Source organism: Helicoverpa armigera, chromosome 19, assembly GCF_030705265.1.
Source record: "Helicoverpa armigera isolate CAAS_96S chromosome 19, ASM3070526v1, whole genome shotgun sequence".
In the NCBI taxonomy this organism is placed as follows: Eukaryota; Metazoa; Arthropoda; class Insecta; order Lepidoptera; family Noctuidae; genus Helicoverpa; species Helicoverpa armigera.
Window position 1 is genome coordinate 4,897,841 of NC_087138.1, and position 25,353 is coordinate 4,923,193.

The 25,353-nt window shown below is 33.8% G+C and overlaps 1 protein-coding gene across 8 annotated transcripts in view; it reads left to right on the plus strand.

Annotated features, from left to right (window-relative positions):
* LOC110372993 (uncharacterized) overlaps window positions 1-25,353 on the plus strand; it is a 116,861-nt gene that overhangs the window by 73,324 nt on the left and 18,184 nt on the right. For all 8 annotated transcript variants that reach the window (XM_021330064.3, XM_021330065.3, XM_021330071.3 and 5 more), the window contains one exon: window positions 24,410-24,684. In XM_021330064.3, coding sequence (XP_021185739.3) covers window positions 24,410-24,684 — 275 coding nt within the window. The remainder of the gene's footprint in view (window positions 1-24,409; window positions 24,685-25,353) is intronic.

Consider the following 25,353-nt stretch of genomic DNA (forward strand, 5'->3'; position numbering starts at 1 on the left):
CATCGGCTTTGGAATCGGAAATTGGGTAAATATTTCTGAACATCTTAAGACCGCAGAGATAAATATCAACCTAGATTTTTGTTAGTCGATAAACTGGGTTCAGGTAGTAGATTCTGGGGCATCTGAGACTGAAATAGTATTTTGAACTAATATCGACCTGATTACGATTAAGAACGAGGTTCACGAATGCAGTAGTCATAAAGAAGACTATTCGGAAACTAGATATAAGATTCAAGAGCCTAAATATTATGAAGTAGAAAACTTATTAAGTATCGAATATTAAGATACAAATAACTTTATCCAAGTAAACTACGCGTTGCCTGCCTACATTTAAACTCCCCTATCGTTACGCACATGCATTTTGAACCAAGTAGCAAACCGTCATGTCTAACATACCATACTTATCTAAATTATCTCTCCGCAAGATAAGTAGCTACACAGCTTCGAAATATCAATATTTCCTAACACACTGATAAGCTACTACTAGCTGATGACGTAAGCTGGAACTACGCATCTTCAACTGTTATTATGGTGGCCATAAGTGAGGAGGAAATAATCAAGTGCTACCTACGTAATTGCATATGTTTCGTTTTTAACAAAGTCATGGCATTAACTCAGGTTGGTGGGAATTCCATAAATGATGTTGATAATTCGAAAATCCTGATGAGTTTCGCACTATGACAAATCGTTGACGCAATTTTGGGTTTAGAGGAAAGAGAAAGTGCTATGACAGTTCCGAGCGTAAATATTTTGGTGTTCCTTAGGTGTTAGATAATCCATAGTTATTCATATAAGCAGTAGCAAGAATTATGCCAAAATCAGTTCCCACATACTCAAACTTATCTTTTCAATAAGTATCATTAGCATCCTTTACTGCATGTCTTTCACAACGGTTCTCCATTGCACCACGCTTTATTGTACCTACGTGTATAGAATGAGGCAATACGTTGCAGGCTTTTATCAGTTTCGCCAGCGGATGCAAGCCAGGTAACGGGGCGGGATGTGCGCTGCAATTGTTGAAAAAGTGATACAATTTGCTTTGGACTTTTTTGTATGATGACATAGGAGAAAGAGCGGATGTATTTTTTGTGCAACCTGTTGGTTTGACTTCAGATTGTTGGATGTGGTTTTTCGTAGGATAAAACATTATGTCATAACTTCATCAAGTGTACATAAATTGTCTGCGTCATTAAGCCACTTAAATATTCACCTTTCGTGTCCACTTACAGAAATTACGTATTTTATTCAAACACTTCATGATGATCAAACAAGGTCACAAGGTCATCATGCACAAATAAAGTCATCATTTTCCCTGTACATTTCGTCATGTCATTACCAAAAACTGTGCAAAACTGTCCTTGATCCAATTTGCAACGCCATGGGTCACGATTCGTAGAACACAATATATAACAATCAACTTCATACGTATACATTACTCTTGATTTTATTGTTATTTGTGTTTCAGCTGTCATCTTTTAATGCCAGAATTGACAGGTCTGCTTTCCCCCCTTTTACATTATCATCTGAATTAAAGTACGCTATTGCTAAAACCAGCATGGGTCTCTTTATTTTGGTTGGATAACCTCCGACAGCCTGTACGTCGCATCAATGATATCATCTATGCAGGTCGTAACCTTCATTTTAATCTGGATCTGTCATGAGAGTCAAAGCTATGGCGAATTTAATTTGATAAGGTTGCTTATGTGGGATTACATTTGATTTTGACCTTGGTTGGATTACTATGGTTTGTTAGCTACTTTGGCTACTTTGTATGCTATAAATGTCGCTAGTGCCCACAACTATTGCAATATTAATGCCAGACTAAATTCTGAGTAAGTTTTAGCACCCATTGTCACTTTATTTTATACCATTACGAATCATAACTATTTTAATGTGCAAGTATTTTTTATTGTTCTCAGAATTGTTATTGTTGAGCAATTTCTTGCCTTTGGCTTACTTTATTTTAATATTTTATGTCATGCTTTATTCTCCTTGACAATTATGTTCTGCAATAACTTTCACCACTATAGTACACTTACCAGGTTCTCACAATTTAACGGATGCTTTGCAATTTAGTATCACTTTTCTAATGCCTTCGTTTCAATGTAAAAACTTAAGCAATTTATCTCCTTGTAATGTGCGATGCTATAAAGTTTTTATCCACATAAATTGCTTTATAAGCGCCATTAAATTTTAAATGACCATCATTTGTCTCCCTTCGTTAACTAGTCGAGTATTTACTTCAGTATCCTTTACTTACCACATTTCTTTATCAATGAAGTTTTAGACCCTATCACATAGACTGAAGGGTCGTTTTTCCTTGCACTTTGTCAATTTCTATTATGATTGTTAATTTCAGCAATGTAATCCTCTTGACAATTGCTTGATTACTACAATTAATCGCAATTGAAACGGAATTTTAACTTCCCGTTTCGACATATCAAAAATTGTTATCATCTGGCTTCTGTGTTTATATTATCCACGCTTCTGCTAAACTGTTATTTTGTATTATATTGCTATTGCTGTTTGTATGTCAGATATTATGCAAGTGTACGAGCTAAGATGCATTTGTTGGAGTTAACATATTGTAAATCTTGAGCAACAATGTTTCAACAAAGTATTTCCACGCCAAAAGTGGCTTTTGCGTGTTGCAACGAATTGCATTTGGGTCAAAACATACGAGGCCTATTTCTCACCAACTTTCCTTGTATTCCGATATTTAATATGAATTCAGTTGCGTTAAAATGCGTGTGTTTCTGCGAATTGACAGGAAGCGTACGAAACGATTGGACATCAACTTTCGTTCCAACGTTAACTCATTTGCGTGTTGCGTTCGCTCTAAATTTAGGACGACAAGCTGTTGCTAAACTATTTGATTTAATGAGTTTATCTGTATGAAAATACAGGATGTAATTACGACTTTTTATTAGGTTTATTTATCTTACTGACGCCTTTAATTCCATGTCTTTGGATCAGAAGAAATAATGAAATGGTTCTAGGTTTACGATTAAATAAACAAAATATTAGGTCCAAGAAAATATTCCTACTTCAGACGATCATATTACTAAAGCATTTCGCATCTGCATAATGTTACCAAATAAAACGTCTTCTAATACCAGTACTAACGATGTACATAAAAGATTCGCCAGGAAACTGACACTATTTATAAATTGATGCGATCTTTAAACTCGACACGTCATAATCGTACGTAACATCAAACGGTGGCTAACGTGTTTGTTCCTGGCACTTGGTATTCTGCAGCTTCATCTCAAATAAAACGATCTACTTAAAGGAATATGTCTGTATTCTCGAAAACAATTATGACTGTAATATTAATAAGGATAGACAGTTTAAAATCTTCTTGCGTATTTAAAATTCTGGACACATTGAACAGAGGAGACTTTCAAATTATCGATATGGAAAATAACTGGGAGGGAATGAGAGTAAAGAGTAGTTTCTCAAAGTGATCGTGTAGTCCACAAATCTTAAAAAAATATGGTTTTGTATCAAATTCAATAAAAGAAAAATTCGTAAAGAATGTTGAATCGGTTATTATGCAAATAGTGAATACGTGTAGCCATATTGACGCAACGATGGACGTGACGGCGTGCGCGGAACGTGCGTAAGCGCAATGCTAGGGAAGTGCGCTAATCATCGACTATTTATCGATTAGCTATACCGGTAGCTATACAGAGGCTACTTTTATTAGTATTTTCAGAACAAATTGTATGATGTAATTTCAATTAACGAGTCAAGAAAAATAACACATCTGTGAATTTTTGCAATTAGCATATTAAAATAGGTGTAGCTTTATTTACCTACCACGTAGGTAATAGTTTCCTTCTAATTATATCGGACAATTAACTTGTCATTGATTAACTGCCGTAAACGAAAACAACTTCGAATACCCTTGAGGATGCCCTACAAGGTTCAAAAGCTTGTTAGTTACTATTATTTAATTAAACATCAATTACCTATTGTATTGCCTACCTCTAATTGCGCACGTGGTCGATGCGAACAAAACTATGACGTCAGCATTTCAAATTGATGGAGTAGATCTTATCATACTGTCTGCTAATATTTTTGGTATGACCTTGCGTCCTTACGTGGTAGGCATTAAAACCTTTTTTATGCCATAGGCTTTGTTCTGTAATGGTGCTTTGTGGCCTAAATCAGGAAATCTGCCAGACGGAGTATCCTGTCTGGATTTTAAATGTGCTGATTTTAATAATGTTAAATATTGCGCAGTTATATGAGCAAAATATTGATTAGGAAATAAAATTAAAACTGTAATAAAAATTACATACTAATATGATTATGAAGATGTAATTGGCCCCAAATCAAGTACTACAACATTTAGCAACCATAAACCAATTACCAAAAAAGAAACACGACCGTTAAAGATAAATTAAATTTGGAACACGAGAAGGGAATAAAACTTACAGTGATCGTTAACACGCGACTTCGTTTCCATGACCGTGATACGAACATTTCTCCAAACCAGTTCCAATAAAATTAAAACAGACTATTGGACATTTAGGGGTCAAGTCCCGTTAGAGATCCTGTACAATTAAAAGGATTAAGACGAGTTTTTAAGGCCACAATGCTCTCAGCTTAAGCTGTTTATTTCGAGTGATTAGAAAGAATATGTCATTCAGTAGTAATCAGACAGGAAAAGAAAAAAGCCAGCAGAAAAAATACAAAACTTGGTACGGTTCAACTGGATTTAATCTACTCTGTAGTATGCTTTAAAACTCAAGAGGTTATTGCCAGTAAAACGAGGAGTTAACAGTAAAATATAACAGTCAAAATAATTCCCCATACTTGTGAACACAGCTTAACATCGAAAGGACCGTTGTCTTCAGTAGTTTTATTTCACTTTTTAAGTGAATTTGCATGTGGTGTTAATTTCGTTTGCATGTTGCCACGCAATTTACTTCTTTTTAATTTTTGCTGGCCCAAACAGCTGGGCTTCTCATTTATTTTATTGATGCAAGAAGGTCATGCTTTTGAATTGATGGCCGAGCAAGATATGTGTCAATGAACTTGTTTCTGAAGAGATGAGATTTCAAAAATATCATGTTTTACTTTGGGGAGAGAGAGTTCGAACTATTGTATTTTACAACAGATAGAATATCTAGCCATAAATGTCATATTATAATATCATAAATAAACTATCATAGAGAATAATACATTTGGTACCAAATATGGACCACCTGCATGCATATGCTTTGAAAAATATTTGTACCTGTCACTCTTAAGTGGAATCTAAGCACCATTTCTGACATAAGTGGTGACACCCACCGCGTGCCATGAAAAGTGTTCCTAATACCATTATTTATTAAAGTCGTAGTTTAAGGCGATTTCGATGTAAGCATGATTTTTATGAACCTCTGAACAATGATTGGATATTGTAAGCTCGCCCACTTATGTTGAATTGAGTACGTTATTTTGTAAAGTTTATTGTGAGTGATAAGATTATGTAGAAATTTTTGTCGGTGTAGTGGTTTTTTTTGTGGAGTTTAGAATATTTATTTGATATTTGAAGTTACTTTTTCCGTGAAACATCGAGAATGTCTGGAAAAATCCTGTTTAGTCTTAGGTATACATTTTTATTTTTTACAATATCGTCTTACAGTCTTACTTATAAACGTGAATTAAATAATAAGTTATACTTAAAAGGTGTTTAAGAAAAAATCTTACTTATGAACGTGGCTTAACTAAATCACTTGCTTAGCAATGTCTAAAATGAGCTGTCAAATTAAGTAGCCTGACACCCTTGTTTAACCCGCTAATTAGCAAAATGGCTGGATCTTTACCAGCTGATTTTTCATTTCCGGTTTATTGACAGCTCAACTTTTTAATTTTATATTTTATGGATGCCATTGTTGCCATTACACAACGTTTTGATGACAAATATTTTTTTAAGCTATCAACATTCAGGTAGTGCTGAGAAATTAGTATGTTTTTTATGTCATTATCTGTTCATTACTTAAGCAACGTTTATAGGTATAAAAAATATTAATCACTACTTAAGGCTTAAGTAGTAATTAGTTAAAACAATGCTTAGAAGATGATTACTTGATTTTTATAAGTAAGGCTGTTAATGTTTGACTTATTATGTTTATTTAAAAAAGTTTTCAGTGCCTATTCAGGAACGAGATATATCATATTTTCTTGTTAGGGCAATAATAAAACTTTCAAAGGCCGCATAATTGAAACTCTCTATATTTTTAGTTTTATCAGTTTATTATCTAAAAAGGGTTGGTGTTTCCACAAATTAAGCCATAAAATTCAGTTATATCAGTAAACATAAGTTTGGTTAGTTTTTGTGACCAGCTATTGCCCCCATCATGTGTCCCATCTCCCATTTAATGTCCCATATCCCACGTTTTGTTTACACAGAAGAATGTTTCACAAAAAATACGGTACACTTTACTGCCGTTTGTTTTTGTCCATTTTACGATTTTGGGAGCATTTGCTTTTGTAGATGGTTAAAATTTTTGAGGTTATTAAAATGTCATTAATATTTTTGAATGGGTTCTTATGGCGTATTATTTTAAAAATGATTTTTTGATAAGTACATTAGGATGCTTTTTTTGAAACACGAGTCAATGCTTTTACTTCATAGAATGAAAAACATAATTTTCATATATTTCGGATGCGTCTTCAAACATAGTCCGATATCACGCTACTTAAACCGAAACATACTAACACAAGAAGCCAGACGATTGCGTAAACCATCGACAAACAGTACCGTTCAGTGTCGCCAGACAAAATAAATACATCTCAACAACAGCCAACTAACGTGTACTAAGTATTGTAAAGGAAGCTACAAAAAATACCCACTTCCAGTCTAAATTTACATGTAATAGACACCCGACAATTTCACAAACCATAAGGGGATCATTTCTTAACCAAATTTAGATATACACAACCACTTTTCTTAGAACCCTGATCTCCTTACTAATTACTTGAACGTGAAGCTAACTTTTTACTTAAATCTGAAGGTCAATATATACTGGTTTCTTAAAACAGTGGTAGGATTTAGAAAACCGATTTGTCTGTCTGTCAACAGTAGGGATATTTAGCGTTTGCTCACGCGCAAGTATCTTTAGTTCTATATTTGAAACGTATTTATCTTGAGAGAAAAATCGATTGATATTTGGAAATATAATTGTAGTGTTCGGTTAAAAACTAATTTATTTCCAAGTGAGAAGAATGTACAATTATTAAATGAGACGGATGTTTCACGCGAGAAAGGAATATTTCATCATAAGACTTGAGAGAAATATTACAGTTAATATTTTATTGCTGCTATTCTTATTTGTAAGATAAAGCAGTGTGCAATGCCTGCATTATTGCATTTCCTTTTGTTTTATTTCACATGTAAACATTTTGTTTTATGACATGCATACAAATAAATAAGTCCAGGTATTATTTAGTAAAAGAAGAAATAAGTTCCTACATAGGTAATAAATATAAAAGACGGATATTATCCTTTTTTTGATTGTAAGTAAATAAACAAAGGGCCATGATTGGATCGGTGTCTGAATAAAACAGTAATACGTATGGAATCCATTTAATAAAAGCCACCCACATGATCCTTGATTGTCTAGCAAGGCTAAGACAATACGCGTCCATAAATCTAATTGAAGACCGATTCCAGTTTGTTTACATTATCATTCAATGGCAGCCATATTGGATTCAACAACCTATTAAAAACTTTTTGCTCAAAATCACAGATGATATAAAACTTTTTTAAGAATCGACCTTGAACGTGAGGGAATGACAGGATTTAAAATTTAAAATCCAATTTAAATTTAGAACTTGTGTTCCCGCGGCGCTTCACTAACGGCCGGTTTATATTTAGAACGTGTTCTATTCTCGAACAGTGAACTCTCGGCCGATGGCTTCTTATTGTTTTTGCTTGGTTAGGGGCTGCTCAGATATATGCAATAATTACGGTCCTAAGCTTGAAAAACTTTAGGGGAAAGATGCTATTGTTTCTTGTATTGTCTGAAGAACAATGGATTGTTAAAATGTACTGCGGAGTACGTTAGGTGCTTGTACAGAATGCATTTCACTTTACTCTCGGGGTTTTTGTTGTAGACTCTGAGTATGTTTTCTAAGATTTTGTTTCTTTAGTAAAACATTCTTATTAACATTTGTAGAGTTTATGTTGTGTCATTTCTTTCGCCTACCTACTATTTAAACCTTAGCAGTCATTTATTTCGTTTTCAAAAAGCTACCTACTAGACATGCCACATGTAATATGGTTGCATATGCATTCATTTATGACTTGGCATAAAAATGTTTTTTTTTTTCACATATGTTCATACATCTCTGCAAATGGTGTACACTCAGCCTATCTTTTAGGATATTTACGATTCTCACCAAGTTGTTAATACGTTTACTTGAACTAAATTATGACTGTTCGAGACACAGATTTACAGCAACTTACGCTCAATAAATACTCCAATGTGTATGTTTATTGAAATATTTAGTCTAAGTTCAACATTATGACTACTTATTGGATAGTTAACAGTTATTTAAGAAATATAATATTATGTATTTTCGATTTAAAGTCTTTGAGTTCTGAAATTCATTTTATGAAATACATACTTACCACATTACGCTTTTTTTATTTGTTTTGAATAAGTAACTCAAAAATATACGTTATTTTCTAATCACAAATTGACGGGGCTTATTTGTGACATTCAAGCTTAAATAGACAATGAAATCAGGATTTACTTTGTGTTTATTTTCAAATAAATAAAACAATCTGTAATAGGAACAAAGTAGGTAATCAAAAGTTGATTGGAAGTGTTAAAGAAAACAGGCAGTAGTTAGTTTGTTATCCTGCGTTACGGTTAGTTATGATAACAAACTCGTACGTTTGTTGTGACACCAATGTTTTAGTCGCCCAGATAGGTATAACCTACCTAACGTAGGTGCTTATAAACCCATTAACGTGTTGTTAAAATTTTTGTCGGAACATTAAAGGAAATATTTTTGTTTTGACAACTTAAAATTACTTGTATTTTATCTAAATGTATTCAATTTTATTTTTAACTGTTCAGAGGATTAGAAATAAATTATAGCCTTAGTAATTGTCAAAAAAAATAATTAGATTTTCTATTTTACTTTTATTAAGATTGTGACATGAATAAGTGAATCAAGCCACTACCATTGTAGATGTGATTTGTTTAATATTTTCTTTTATTTTAATTTTTCCTTTTTGTTTATTTCAAGGTTGATTCACCGAGTGACAAAAATGAGTGCGAATGAAATCTGACTAGTGAGTGATATTGTGTTACTTATGTTAGTTTTACTTTGTGAGAAGTTGTGTGTCAGAGAACCAAACATTCCGGACTACGTGCCGACCGAGGGGCAAATGGGTATGTTACCATTATTTAAAATTAAAAATACAAGTATGTAAAAAACCTTTTTTTTTGAGTTTGATCAGTGTCAGTCAGCATCTTAGTAGTTGTTAAAACCGACTCCCCAAATAAGAGGAGGCTATGAATGTAGAGTTCGATGTTTATCATTCTGAAAGTAAAGGATAGTGGTACTAAAGATATTGATGTTCCCTATTGTGAACGAAATTAAATTCTCTTATAGTTTTTTTGGATCGTCCTTAATTTCTTCTTCAGAGCTCAGGATATTCCTATCAAAACGACACAATAGGTCCCATTATATTTTTTCAAGATAAGGTCTTGGACCATTATGAACAAAATTAAATACCCATACAAAATCGAGAGCATTTCAGAATTATAAAGGCCATTTGTGTCAAGCTACATCGTGTCCAAAGGTGTAAAATTGTACGCCTATTGTTCGTGTCGCCAAAATTTTATACAATTAAATATGGACGTTAATCCTTGTAGATTTAAATCCTTTTTACAATGACACAAAAATTTTCCTGTTCAAAATCATATGGAAAAATTTACCTTCAAAATTATGCCATATGTAGTGATATTAAGATATATTTTTGTAAGGATGGAGTAGAGACAAAATAAATCCACAAAAATGGGCCCATTCAATTTAAAACCTTAATTTAAAGTTGTAAGATTTATATTTGTTTGTATTTTTTATATAACAGAAGCCCATATCTTCCATTGTGATCGTAGAACGTGAGGTGAATGTTTACTTTTCCCCATAAATCGCTTAAGGAAAGGTGTTCTTATGGCTACACGGCGTTATAGAACAATAAGATTTTAATCAACCTGATAATGCGGGCATGGTTTTTATAAGCCATCTAATTTATGGTGTTTTTTGGTGCTCCAAATAAATGCTGTAAGTAATAATTTTTCATGCCTTTATTTCTAAATCAGTTTAAGAATTTACCAGCATCGCACTTTTGTGAAAGTAAACTAAGTTTTTTATAATGATTCTATGGATTGATTTGTATTTCCACAAGTCTAAATAATTAGCTAAATAATTAATGTATCAACCAATATCGCTACCTAAGTATAAGTTTTCAGCATTACCTCTCCATTTCGAACTTTACGGCAGTAACAATACGTTATATAATTTTAAATGTTTTTCACAGCTCATTACGGGTGTTATAATTACTATATCTGCACAAATGAGTTGATAATGAAATTAGTCATGATTATTATTTCGTTGTCAAATTCTTGAGGTTAAACTAACAGTTTCCGCCTATGATTTTGATTTGATATCATTTTATCATCATTTTGATGTATTGACTTATATGGGGATTCAACTTAATATAGTGCTTTAATTGGTTTAATAGGTCCCGTATCGTTGATTAAATTAACGATCTCGGATCCATTTGGATTACTGGTAATATTTTCTCATTAATAGAAAAAAGGTAGCAGGAATAAAGTAAATTATACACTTCCCAAAATTGATGTAATTTTATATTTAATTCCATTCTGTAGGTTCACGCCCAAAATTCAGCTTGAAACATCCTAACATATCTTTTGAATAAATACTGACTGGGTCACGAACAGTGTCCATTATAATTCGAATGCAATTGTGAACTTCTTTGCAATCGTTTTTTTATGCAACTGCCTGCATTACCAGTGCAATTGTCAACATAGCCTTGAAAAGGTGCATCAGTATATCGAATACGTTTTGAATTGTGTATGACTCAAACCTACGTTAGTAGGTGCAACCACACAAATGTACCAATAAATTAAAATGGCTCTTAACAATCAACCGTGTTCGAGATTTGAATGTGTCGGAACCGGAAGTAGTAGGTACGTACCTGTGGCTTCCGGTCCTTCCGGTCCCTGAATGGAGTTCTGTGGGCCCTATGAAAGGGCTATTGTGGCCCTTCGGTTTTATTGGCGTTTTTATTACCGATATTTACATGGTTAATTTGGGTGTTATAGGGGCGTTAACCTTGTAGCTTATGTGTCAAACTATTGTATCATTGCCGCTTTTACTTGTGGAAATAAGTGACCTTATCACATAATTTCTCTAAAGAAAGTTTAGAGGTCCAAAAGTGTTATTATTGAGATACTTATGACTAATGTTATAAATGGTGTTTGATGTAGGTAGATAAATAGATACATTTTATCCAGGTGCTCGAAGTATGTGCCTTGAAACCCTAGATAACAGCTATTAATAATCAACAAAACCTTCAATTCCCACACATAGGTACAAAACCTTAATAAATATACCCTTGTGGACACATTACGATGTCCCACAAACACGCATAACGTGCTAACCATGGTGCTGTGTGCGGCTATGCGCGTGCGCTGCTAAACGTTACACAAACAATAACTTACGTTATGTGCTGTAATGTAGGAGATGTACTTTTGAAATTTGGAAATGTAGTTATGTACACAGATGTTTTATTGCAAAGACAATATGTATTTTAATAAGGTAGGTACTATCGTATGTTCAATGAACAACTAATAATCTTAAATTCAAATCATGTAGGCACAAAATTCATACAAAGTCCTACTTTAACACATAATTAGAACCGGTGCGTTCGAAACTTTGGTTTGTTTTATTCTCAACCTATCGTTACAATATGGGTTTTAGTGGTTATTCTCAGCTAAGGCAGTGTAAGGAAAATATATGTTCTGGCATGAATTTAATTATCTAATCTGTAGAAGCAGTTTTATTTAAATGAATTTAATGCCACCCAGGAGAGTTCTCATTTCAACCTATAAATTCATTGTAGAATTAGTACTTCTGTATGCGTTGAATATCCCAATAGCTTAAGAAGTAAGTAAAGTACTTCAATACTTTAGCTATTGACTCAAACAAACGTGCGTCGCTAAACGTTCACCAAACATGCGCACACGCAGATCATGAACAGATGATGGCTGGCTATGTGGGACGGACGGAAATTGTCTTATTTACATAAAGCAAGTGTTTGTGATTGCGTTTACTGAGAAATGTGGTGATTGATCAATTTTTGTACGTACCTATTGTACCTATATAAAACTGGACTTTCACTGACGAATAAATTAGACAATGTAAAGCAAAATATGATTAAAATGGAAGAAAACCTAACCTATGTTCTGTGTTCATGAGAAGCACCCTGCCTTATGACGACATTCCACTGTTATTGCTCGATCAAATAATTTTTACGTGTCGGAGCGCGTCTACTGCAATTTTGCAGTTTCGCAGACATTTCAGAAATATTCTCACGCTATTGATTACTGTTTGATAGAGCGATTAGACTAGCAGAAACATTTTTGTACGTCCCGCACACCGATATAGAAACTCGCCTTTAGAATAAAAAAACCACTCTTCGCGCACTCTTAAGGCACATAAGCCTGCTGCTATTTTATTTTTCTTGAAAAGTTTACCATCGAAAACTGCAGCTTTTACGTACCTATTTAAAGTTTAAGTGCAGTTGAGTGTAAATAAGTAGGTTCAAGTTTTTTTTAAGTGCCTTATTCTGTCACAATACATAATCCCTTTTAAAAATAATAATGCGAGAACAAAAGCGTTTATTTTGTAAGATCAGATAAGTTTAACTGTTCGTTAAGTACAAAAGACATTACTTTATGGCTTTGTTAACGGCATTGTGCTATGTAGGTTGTCGTACATAATATTTATTTTATAGTTTTAGACTTTACGAGTTACAGTCATTATGTATTTAACAATAAAGTAAAACAATAGGTAGGCCACAGTTTAAATATGTTGTCAGGCTTATTTTAATAATCGCGATTTTCCTAGGTTTTGCTCGCGTTTAGAGGAAACTACTTAGAGCATCCTGAGTAAAAGTAGCCTTTTTTCCTCAGTAGATCGGCTAACATTGCAAGATTTTTTTTCTTTCTGATTTCAACATACATTTAAATAGAAGTTTACATTACCTCTTTATAATGCTAGTTTTTTTAAACCTATTTACTTCAACATCATGTAAGATAAAATTTTATACACCTAAGGTTTCCCAAAATCATTGTCAGTTGTATGTACTACACTATTTAATGCACCTGATCTCTTCAATCAAATGCGTAGATATTATTTTTATTGGCATGACTCAACTTCTAAGAAAATAACGACAAGTGTGACCATGACATGTGACGTCATATCTATCGTTTGTACCTGTCGCATGCGTTCATAGGTAAATTAAAACAACAAGATTGTAATCAAACATAACACTGAATCAATTATTGAGGTTACAATGTTATTTTAAAATGATGACGTGTAGACTGATTGTCGGCCACGGGCGCCCTTAGGAGATTAAGCAGGACAGTATTAGATACATATAAGGCACAAGTATTTACGTAGACAGTGCTCTCTTTACTCCCTAACTTTCATAGCCCTACGGGACGGCGGTCTGACAAGATCGAATAGAGATCACGTACTCCAGGCAAAGGTATCACCACAAAGCTAATTCAGCGCGACCCTTGAATCGAACCCGAGACACCGTGCCCAGTGGTCATATTCATACAATTAATATGCATCTGTGCTATGGCTAGCCTAAGACCTCGAATGCACAGAAACCACAACATTATAATAATAACAAACTCCAAAGCCTCCAATAAATATAAACATGCAGTTGTGTAACAAATGTTAGAGCTAGCTGCAAGGTCAGCAGGTGCCGCGGGGGTCAGTGCATCGAGTGGGGCGCGTTGTACCACTGTCGCGTACGACACGAGATCTTCTACTGTCAATTGTTTCATGGAATCATAACAACGTTTGATAGAAACATACTTTGTGTAACATATCTTAGAGCTAAGAGCTAAGTCAGCAGTGCCATGCAAGCATCTCGGTTGGGGCGCGTTGTACCACTCTTTAAACTAGCACCTTGAGGTACCTCAGAAGTGGCGTATGGAACTGTTCAAATCCTAACAATGAAATTGGTCAACATAACCCAACGCTGTCTGATGAATGAGTGACACATACCAGGACTACTAAAATATCCACTTTTGAGGATGATCTAACAACTTTGGATTATTATTTATTATTGGTAATACCAAGTCAAGTTGTGGTCAGGTGACTGTCGTCCCATAAAATTAAAAATAAAGAAAAAAACAATCACCTTTAAGCCGACCCCAACCTATTTGTGTGGTCGTGCAAATAATGAATTTTACTCGGTATTTTTTTACTCTGCACGTTTTGGCTTTATTTAATACCCTACGTGACTAAGGTTTGTGGTTGCAGTTTCTTTCTTATAAATCCGAAGTTGAATGAGACATTTTATTTCAACAGTTATTACATTAGACTAAGTTAAACCACCCACGATTAACTTCTTTGTTTTGGATTTAGTGATTCCTTCAAAATCAAAAACCACTCCTCAAAATCACAAAGGACCCTAAAACTTAAAATTATTCCACAGATTATCTTCCCGTGGCCTGCACAAAATGGTACTTACCTGTACAAATAAACAAACTTTGCTATAAGACTCCTATGGAAACAAACACAGATCAAGTCATCGAACTCCCTTTGTCCACCCTTTATGGCCACCATAATATTTATTGCAAGGGTCCTTTGTATCACCTATTAATAACTCTTTGTGGCTATTCAAAATATTATTGTTTATTTGTTAAGGTCTGTGGTCTTAGCCTTCGCTTTTCTGGTGACTGGATGTTTGGTGTTTCGTCGTCTGTCGCAGTTTTCTTTGATGGTTTTGTTAGGAACTATATGTTGCGTGTGCGTGGTCGTTTAATTCAAATACCGCGCCTTTAAAGGCTCTGGAGGTTTCACGGATAGGATTTAGTCAAAAAAGGCGAGTCCAGAAGTAAAAAGATCAGCTTGTAACTTTATATACCAGAAGAAACCACACATTTTTTGGGAGCTGAATACAAACAAGTTGTGAAAGATTAAGCAAAAAACAACAATTGTTTGTTAACACAAATGTCAAGCAAAACATAGAATCACAGAAATTATATCAAAAATATGACCAATTCTAATCTCTACATTACATTTTTCAATATAAATATTAAATATATCTCATAAGCATCCAAATAAAATCCAACGCATTACATACCTAGATACCTACTATCAAATTATCACATGCCAACACTCGTCATGACCAAGGCTATTCGTTGAAACGAGAGCGGTTATCAAACATACAGGGTTAACGTCAGTGAGTAAGATCACTGAGTCATGAGGATCGCCCAGTGATTCACTGTTAGCTACCAGTGTTACTTGAAACTCGTCGAATTACTACTTAATAGAAAATTTATACATCTACGTATAAATTCTAGTCAATGATATGTATAACGGAGTAATAATTTGGCATCAAACAAAGACGTTCTTTGATTTGGGTATCGAAATTAAGAATTATTATCTTAGATACTTCAAATAAATCAAGGTTTCCGTCGATGACATATTCCATAGATGTTTGTTCTTATATTGGTAACGTTTAGATGTTTGGTTTACTTCAAATTCAACGTTTGGCCTCACCTGTATTCTGTATGTCTATTATGTCTGTTGATTAAAACTAATTTCTGATTTAACCGTTACTACAGTATTAATTTATTGATGCACGATTTCTGTAAAGGAAATTAATTGAGAGGACTGAAGTTCCAAGTTATATCGGTTGATACACTCCGATGATTTTCTATGATTCTTGTCGCATTTTCTGCACTGAGTGTTTTCCTCGATGACGTCATAGGAAATGGCTCGTTTTGAGAGGCAGCTGCATCTCATTACCGGCACGTGAACGTACTTATATGAGTAAACGGGATAGTTTAGTAGATATGTTTGTTCGTTGTACTTGTTAGGGATATTTCCTACAATGTAGTCGGGAAACGGTTTGGAGAAAATCCTCTATTCATGCCAAAATAGCTACAGAATATACCTGCTATCATGAAGCCAAACCTAAGCATTAGTTTTATTACTTTTTCACTGTTAGACGTAGGCTACTTTTTCTACACAGAAGGTTCGTCAATATGGTAGGTTTGCATTAGTCAATAGAGTTGCATATGCGATCATGACAATCTTATCGCGAAATCATATGACAATACAGATACAAATAAAAATTACGAAACTATGATTAATAACAACGCAAAAACATTTAGGTGTTATTTTCGTAATCGTATCATCTTCTTCCTGTCCTTTATCAGAACCGATTGCCGTTGACACTTTTCCTTTAATATATTTACACCTCATTAGCCTAAACATACATTTCTTGGAATTCTAGATTTGTGCACCACAATCAGACATTGTTGTAACTAATTTATTGATTTACATCATTCGTAAATATTAACAGAAGCTACTGATAAGGATTGCAATACGCCCCTATAGTCCCCTTATCATGTGACATCATTGCAACCTCGCGTCATACGATGACAATTTTACGAAAGTTATAATGGGTCATAGCAATATTTTGAGAATTGCATTTTCCCTTTTTTGGGTGTATTCATGTATGTATCATATTCTTTTTCGTTTTCCTTAATGGGAGTCAATTATAAGTCCGAAAGTTAGAAATAAGAAAAGTATATTTTGCAACATTTTTGTTACTTTTGAACACATTATCATTTGAACTGCTAATTCTAATTTAGAAAGGTAACAGACAAGATGCAAAAAATAGGGGATATTTTAGTGGATTTTTACCAATACAACACTCAGTCACAGAAATTAAACTAGTCAGTTTTATTACTTGACTTTTGTTTGCTTATTTTATAACAGTCAATGTCAATGTCAAATTTTAGACAAACAAATGACAAAATGTAAACACTGCGTGGGAGTTGCGTCTAGTCTTTGTTTATTTTATTTAGTCTAGGCATTCCATTTAGTTTCTAAATCCATTAGTTAACATCATTTTGTACATATTTACTGATCATACATAATTGTGATTGTAAATATGTGTTTATGTCATCATTTTAAATTAATGTTTTAAACCCACAAAGGTAGGTGTACATAGTATCCACTTAGATATAACTGCGCAATTTGATGTGTTTGCAATTTAATCATTTTGAATCATAAAAACTTTACTTTGTTTAATGTTCTGAGAAACATTTTTTATTGAATCTGAACAGCTCTTTTTTGTAATTGTCCGTCAAGAAAAATAATCTGTCATTTTGGCAATATAATTGAAAACATTCTTGCAATACGCAGTAGGTATTAATTGGCTTAAAGTTTACTGTAAGTAGGTATGTCTTAATTAATATCAAATGTGCCGTTATTTCCTCTAGTCTTATAACGAATTCAAATGTAACTTTATTGCAGTAGTCTATGTAGCTAAGAATGTATCTATGTAAACCCAAAAGTAAACTACAAAATGAAAACACGTGTCGACTTTTTCAAAATCAAAAAGTTAACTGACAAGAACTATCAAGTTTCACTATCCAAAATGATAGCTTAATTTTCTGATGCACGCCAAGTTAAATCGAACTTTATTCTTATAGTGATAAAGTGCATTAAAGAAAAGCATGAGTTTAATATTTGTTTTATAAAAAAGCTCCGTTTTGTAAGACGCACGGATAATGTTACCCCTTGTTTTAGGAACGGTATCTTCAACCTTTTTTTGTTAAAAAATGTGGGTGTTTCCTTTCATCGCATTTCTCGTTTATTTATCACTTTTTTATTTACGATTCAGATAACTTTATATAAATACTTTGTTATTATGTCTGGGATAAAAGTAACATCTTCTTTGAAAGATGAATTAATTGTTTAGATTAACACCATCAAAACTATCATCAAACTTTGACAATAGAGTGCTTTGAAATCAATTGATCGTTCTTTCAAATAATTTTACATCCAGAGTAGCTTTTCCAAAAACAAAAAATAAGAAGCAGGTGGACTAAAAATCATGTTTAATAAAGAAAATATTTACCACTAGAACTTCAAACAGCTTTGTCTAACTGTCAACAAGACCATCTTTGACAACCCTACACAGAATTTATGTAACCTTGGCATTGGGCACATGGCGGGTTTCAGTAACTCGAGTTTAATCTACAACATATGCTCGACTTTGTCGGTTGTATTTTGGGGTATTTCGGGGCTCGGTGATAGATGAACGGTAGATTTGAAAATAATGTGGGCGTTTTGGGGTATGTATCGATAAAGATTTTTGGTGTGAGCTGTACTAATATTATGAAGCTGAGCTTGTGTGTTTGTTTGATCACGTTTATCTCAGGAATTTCTGTTTCGTTAAAAAAAATATTCAATCATAGGCGTCCTTGTAATTGAAACATAAAGCATTTGATTGGCCGGCCCATGGCTTCTAATCCTGGAAATAAAGGTCTTAATTAATGGCAAGCAGGTTGTATTTTTACTTGAACAATCCGATGTATGTGGAGGTGTGATGGTTATGGGATACTTCTCTTCTTAATAAGAAAAACCATACAATCGAGAGAGCTAAAAACATACAACTAAAAACGATTTGAATTAATCAATTAATCAAAATAATTCTAATGGAAACAGATAATAGACTAGACTTTTATAGACCTTGAAAGTTTTTTGTAGCTCTTCTTAATTGTTCAATCAAAACAAGCCGATTATTCGACACTAATTACTCATTTCATTGCAATAGCCTCAAGGAATTGCGAAATAAAAATCTCCTTTGAATTCACTGACCATATTAATATCTTAACGCAACAACTTTCTACTCCAATTAAGATAAAATCTAAAACTAATGGTATCGCGTGATAGTAATAATTATAATTTATGATATCACCATATTTGAAGATATTTGATTACGATATAAACAACTTACTTATCTCTCACGTTGATCTAGCACATAAAAAAACGTTGAAATTAATTATTTTTGTGTTATCTCTAGCTATTTCTTAATTGCGAATGTGTTTTATTATTTAGTTCTTTATCTATCATGCATACGCTGTATAGTATATTTTTTCTTTGTAAATCATCATCATCGTCATCCCTAGGATGTTCTCGGCTCTTTGGTGTTTTAGTGAGCATTGGCTATTTTACCAACTTCAAAAAAGTCATAACAAGTTACGTTCAAAATTTTGAAACGACTGACTGTAACCATGTCATCCCGATTTGTCATCGTAATCTTCAGACGGCACTCCTTATCAAAACATGGTTGAGTCGGAATTCGCACTAACATACCTGAGATAAGGATCTTTCCCGTCCCTCACTCAAACAGCGCATTTTTCCTACAAATTCCAGATAGCCAGAATGTTATCGGGACTTGCATAACTTGACAAATATGGCGCGGTTCATTACTAAAATATTTCTCCAAGACCTTGTTAATTTTACTTTAAGATGACAGATAGAATGATTCGTTTGGTTATAGTAAAAACACATTCCAAAAGTTTAATTACTGCATTGAACCTCCTACTACCGGGGGCTAATTTACTGATGAGAACAGCTTAAAACAGCGAGTATTGTCAGAAGTCTTTTCTCTAGGCCTTTAATCTTGAACGTTCTTCAAAACTGATAATCAATTGAATATTGACATCTCTATAATTGTCATCAGGAAATAGGTGCACTACTACTAGTCAATCTAATTCGTCATCGATGTATGCATTACCTTTGTAAATATTTGCCTTCGCATTACCTGAAGGCGTCCCACGCTACGTTAAGTTTACCTATACTTGCTATACAAAACCATACGTCACAAAGTCAACAGTGTCGCTATTAGTCATACTTACAACGAAATAAATCATCAATAGTATATTATAGACACTGTATTATTCAAATCATTCCTCAGTTAGGTCCCCCATATCGTATAGAATCGTCCTCCAATTGTCTCCGAGCAAATTGATTCAGATTAATAAAGTACTGACGATAAGTGACGTCGTGTGTTATCAATATTGTTTCACTTGGTCGCTCCGACAGTTGCTCGAGCACCGGCTAACAGTACGATCGTCGTGACCATTTCCATCATCAGATACATCGCGAATTTCTTACAACTCCTCGAAACTTAAAAATTGTGGATTATTACCTATAGTGAAGTGGTTTTTAGTGTTGTGTGTAATAAATAGTGTATTTAGAAAGAAGTTGGAAGTGTAGGATCTTAAAATAAATCTGACTAATGAAGAGATGACGACGGTGCAGTCGAATGGAATGTTAAATGATTGCCATACTCATGGGAAATTGTGAGTTCATTGAGACTTTTTCAATTATTTCTAAAAATATACAATAATTTTAAAGTTTTTGTTCGTTTCTTATAAAGTGCAATGCATTAGTCATTGGCAACCAGGATATTAAAGTATTGTATGCAGTTAAGTTTTCCTTGAGTCACTGCGATTTCGTAAACGATATCACGTGATTACCTAGCTAGAGCTAAAATATTTTTTCGTTTATTTACACAGTTTTATATTCTGGTTATCAGCACTACAGGTATACTCGAACCATCTGAGATATTTGCATAATCTCAGATATCTTTAGCTATGTAGAGGTATCTAAGGGTAAAGTTAAAGGTAAAAATATGAAGTTAAGTTCCTATATGATGACAAAAGTTGATCCCGAAATGAGATTTTCATATAATATTTTAATTCAAAGCTGTCTTATTGTAAGTAATTTGTGGGACTAATTATGAATTGATAATGTGTCATTTATAAAGAATTCGGGTGTTTAGAAATAAGTTAATAACCAAAGTCACAATGATGTCATTCTCCATGGATTCCTTTTGTTTATCTTACATTTTATATTTTTTCTTTTCATAACATAAAACATGCTTTATTCAAAATGTGTCACACAGAGGTTTTTCAAACAATATGAATAATTAAGTGACTCTTGTTAATAACAACTGCATTGACCGACTTTGCCGTAACTGCTCAATTTTCATTCATTGAATTCGTCATAAGTAATTAGTTCTTAAAGTAAAATGTATTGTTGAAGCGTAGTTTTGGTCTGTTATTTATACAAGTGTTTTGATATTATTTTGTATTTTGCAATTTGATGTATACTTCATACATAAATTAAAGGTATATGCTGCTATCTTTTTTGTTTACAAAAAACACAAACATCCGAGTTGAGAACCTCCTCCTTTTTAGGAAGTCGGTTAAAAAATATAGCACCCAAGCACTCAGAGATTGTTCTACCTTTATACCTATTTTAGATAGGTTTTTCAATGTACCCTTAAAACGATGGTCACCAAGATAAATATTATTCTTAAAAGTATTCCAATAAAAAGAAAATAATAAATTATGCCGTCATATCGAAGCACTATTCTCATTACTATAAACTACTGGTTCACAACATGCGTGGGATTATAATCGGCTTATACTTTACATTCCTTGATTCTCATGAAAATGTAAAAACATTACAATCACATAACGGCCGTGTAATCTTCCTTTTCATCAAACTAAGCATAGATCACGACATGGAATATTAATAAATGGAGTGCGTATTTTGCATCTATGAACTATGAGATATTTGGGATATTATCAATATTTAACTGTCAAATTCTTATGAAACTATGAGCAGTCATCTGGCAAAAGGCTAAGCAGATGATGACTGATGAAACGATCCACACAAGTCAAATTTCCAAGAGGCGATAATTTAGTTAAAAGCCGTAACGGTAACTAAGGACATGTCAAGTGCTTACCAATATACGAGCCAAAGCAACACCTTTGCTTTGACTTTTCAATAATAGGCAACGACATTTTGACAAACAAAAAAGAACCTATTTGTATCCTCACAGATGAAAAAAAATTACAAACCATGTATCAATATTTTTAGGGACCCTTTATCAACGTAGTTTCGATTCCACATTAACCCTCCATTTCTTCCTGCTCCACGTTTCACACTGACGCCTCAAAGGGTCACAATAGGCATTGTTTTCGAACCCATTGTCTGGAGCTTGTCACTTTCATTTGCTACCTTTTAGTTGGCCAGACATGTCTACGTGTAAGTAAAGCTCGAACTAATGGGAGTAATAATTGGGGCCTATTGTGTGGTCTTGCCTTTACAAGGACCACACAAAACGCGTATCGTAGGTGGTTTATGGTAAATGGTGCTGATCATTTGAAAATTAATTACCCTGAATTTTGAACTTTTTGTACATTTGGTAGCCTAGTCAGATTATTTTAGTAGGTACAACGGTAACTGAGCAAAGACTAGATATTTTTTGTTGACTTGAAAAATAACTCTATTGCAAAACCCCTGTATTAGAAATGGCTCTCTTTACACCCAAAAGTGTTTATTTTTTAAGTAATTCTGGAATTCTCTAATTCTTCTTTTAAGAAATTGTTATATTTTCTCTTTCCTAATTTGGCAGATTGGACCGGATAATTGCTTCCATAACAAAACATTTTGCATATTGCTATAATGATGCAGTAAAACCAAAACAATTCATAGCAACCAAGCTCTATAATAATAAGCTTAAAATCGTTTTCACGCGTCCGCACTCAGAATAAATTGGCCTGAATTGCATGGCATGCGCATACGCCGGCCGTAGGTAAACATCGAGTGTCTGGATTATTTTACATTGTTCTATTAAGTGTAAATACTGGGCTTTGTTTTCAGTCTAGATACGTGCTGAAATAGCTTAGTACCTGTAGCGTGTTATTTGAGGACATAGGAATAAGATAGAGAATGCATTGGAAACGGCAGGAAAAGAAGGAGGAATAGGATTTCAGATGCAAATATGTAGTTTCTAAATAAGTTTAGTTTTTAACAAGTTTATAATAATTTTCTTTAACTGATCCAATCAACTACACACGTCAAGATACATAGGTACATACTTCGTTAAAATAATGCAACGCTAAATCAAAACATTGGTGTCAGACCCTGAACATGACAGCAACTTGTGTAGTTATCAATCAATCAACTCAAACTTATCAATCCACTTATAAATAGAGGCCACTATACCTACCAATAACAAACTAAGCACTACAAAACAAAACCTTCATTTAAATAAAGCATACCTTAAATTAAATGTAACTCCATTTAAACATACCTTCATTTAAATGTAGCACCCAAAATACCATTATTTCTATAACATACCATTGATAGAGGATAGGTGCTATAACAAACAAAAAAGTGTATAAATAAAAAGTGAAAACACGGCCGTATATCGGTGCCAAGGCTTAGCTAGTTATCAAAACAACCGGTCTATCTAGAGGCCGGCAATTGATAGACTACACTTGGTATGAGTATTCGTGTTATATATCGCCTTGTGTTGTATCTTTTAATGGAAATTGGGTATGAAATGCTTGGTAAAATATCGAGGGTATTTGGGTAGAGGATAAAATTAGGATGTTACAAATCATTTTCAGGTAACGCGCCTATATCGTCATTATAATTACGCATGAGTGAAAGAAGGAACATCTATTTCTAGATCAGGTTATTTTCAGCCAATATCAATAGATTGTTGGTAGGTATTGTTTGAAATCTATGGTTTTATTGGAATAGACGCTGTCTTAGCTTTTGGTATTAAAAGAGTTTTGAAGGCTTTTTATGGAGAGCTGAAATCGCTTGCCAATATACCACCTACATAACTTTTATCTATTAGGTACATTTAGGTACTTACAATATGTCTTCGCAATTTTACTCCAGTGTCGCAAACTGCGCAAACGCTTTTGTCTCCTGACAGGTTATTATCAATACATTACAAATAACTGTCTCCCCGTAACCCGGGACAGTGAGGCTGATAACTGTTACATCACAAGCAAGCACACAAACACACAGGCACATAAACACACAGGCACACAAACACACAAACTTAGTGCTCTTCGATCGCATAAATCTTTGTGTTGTGGGTCACAAGGAAATGTGTACAATTAGTTTCTATTGCGCTTATTTACTTTGCAGTGTTTTTGTGACGGTTTTGTTACAAAGTTATCAATAAGGTCCTTCCAACGAAGAAATATTTGACTTCAGTCATACAGGCCATAATTTAAATCTCGCACTTATGTACGTTTACGATCGTATCCATAATCTTATGCTGTGTCTTTCTTTGAGGTGTTTGTATCTCAGACTTCTTGAACTATCCCATAAATAAATATCTCTTCGTATAAACTAAATTATTATATGTAAGCAGAATTTCCCTTTAAAACCGTTTCAGCATCATAATTCATCAAGCTAACAAAACCTCTTTCGTTGTCCCCAGGCCTCTTCAAAGGCTCAACAACAACGCTAGACGGGATCGGACTGCGGCCGATGCCAGCAGAACGACCCAAGACGTTGAGAAAGCTGAAGTCAGTATACGACGCGTCCCCGACTGAGCCACCCCCACCACCTCCTACGAACTTAAGCAGCAATGGACAGGCTCCGGAGAGGAACGTCAACGGAGTGGAAGACGAAGTTAGGAGACGTAGTAATACTACCAGCTCGACGCAGAGTGGGGATAAGTCGCTCTCTATACTTAGTCCGTTTGATGAGCAGGTAAGACACTAATATTATTTTCCTTGACATATATTTGTATGTAATTTCCAACAGGCTAAATTAGCGTGAAGCATGCAGGGAGGAATATTCAAAAAAGGGATTTGAACTAGCCCTAATTTATATTGATCTCGTTACGAGGTTCCGCGAATTAATTCAAGATCGAAAATCTCAATGATTAGACGAAACATCCGAATATACAATACAATATGCTACGTTACCGTAATATGTGGTATTCTATTCCTATGCGTGACAAGACACAATAAATTTACCATTAGGTATTAGTCTTCATAATACTCGTATGAGGATATCCATACTGATTTATATGAAGATAAAAAAGAACCGGTCTTTATGATCGATAATATTGATTATATTACTAAGTCCTGCTAACATCAGTATAAAGATTGGTGATCAGTAATCATAATTATATTATGATGATGTTGTAAAAACCTCTTGTAGGTAACTTATTAACATAATCGGACTTTTACCACAGAGCATTACATACGTTAATCGTTCGAGATAGTCTTACAATAAGTTTCCTAAATAACTGTATACAAATAATTGCTAAAACGGTACCCCAAAGGTACTTAATTTTAATTAAAATCATTTGTATTCAATACTCATCGGATATTATTAACTTTACGCTTAGAAATTACAACATTTCTAGAAATT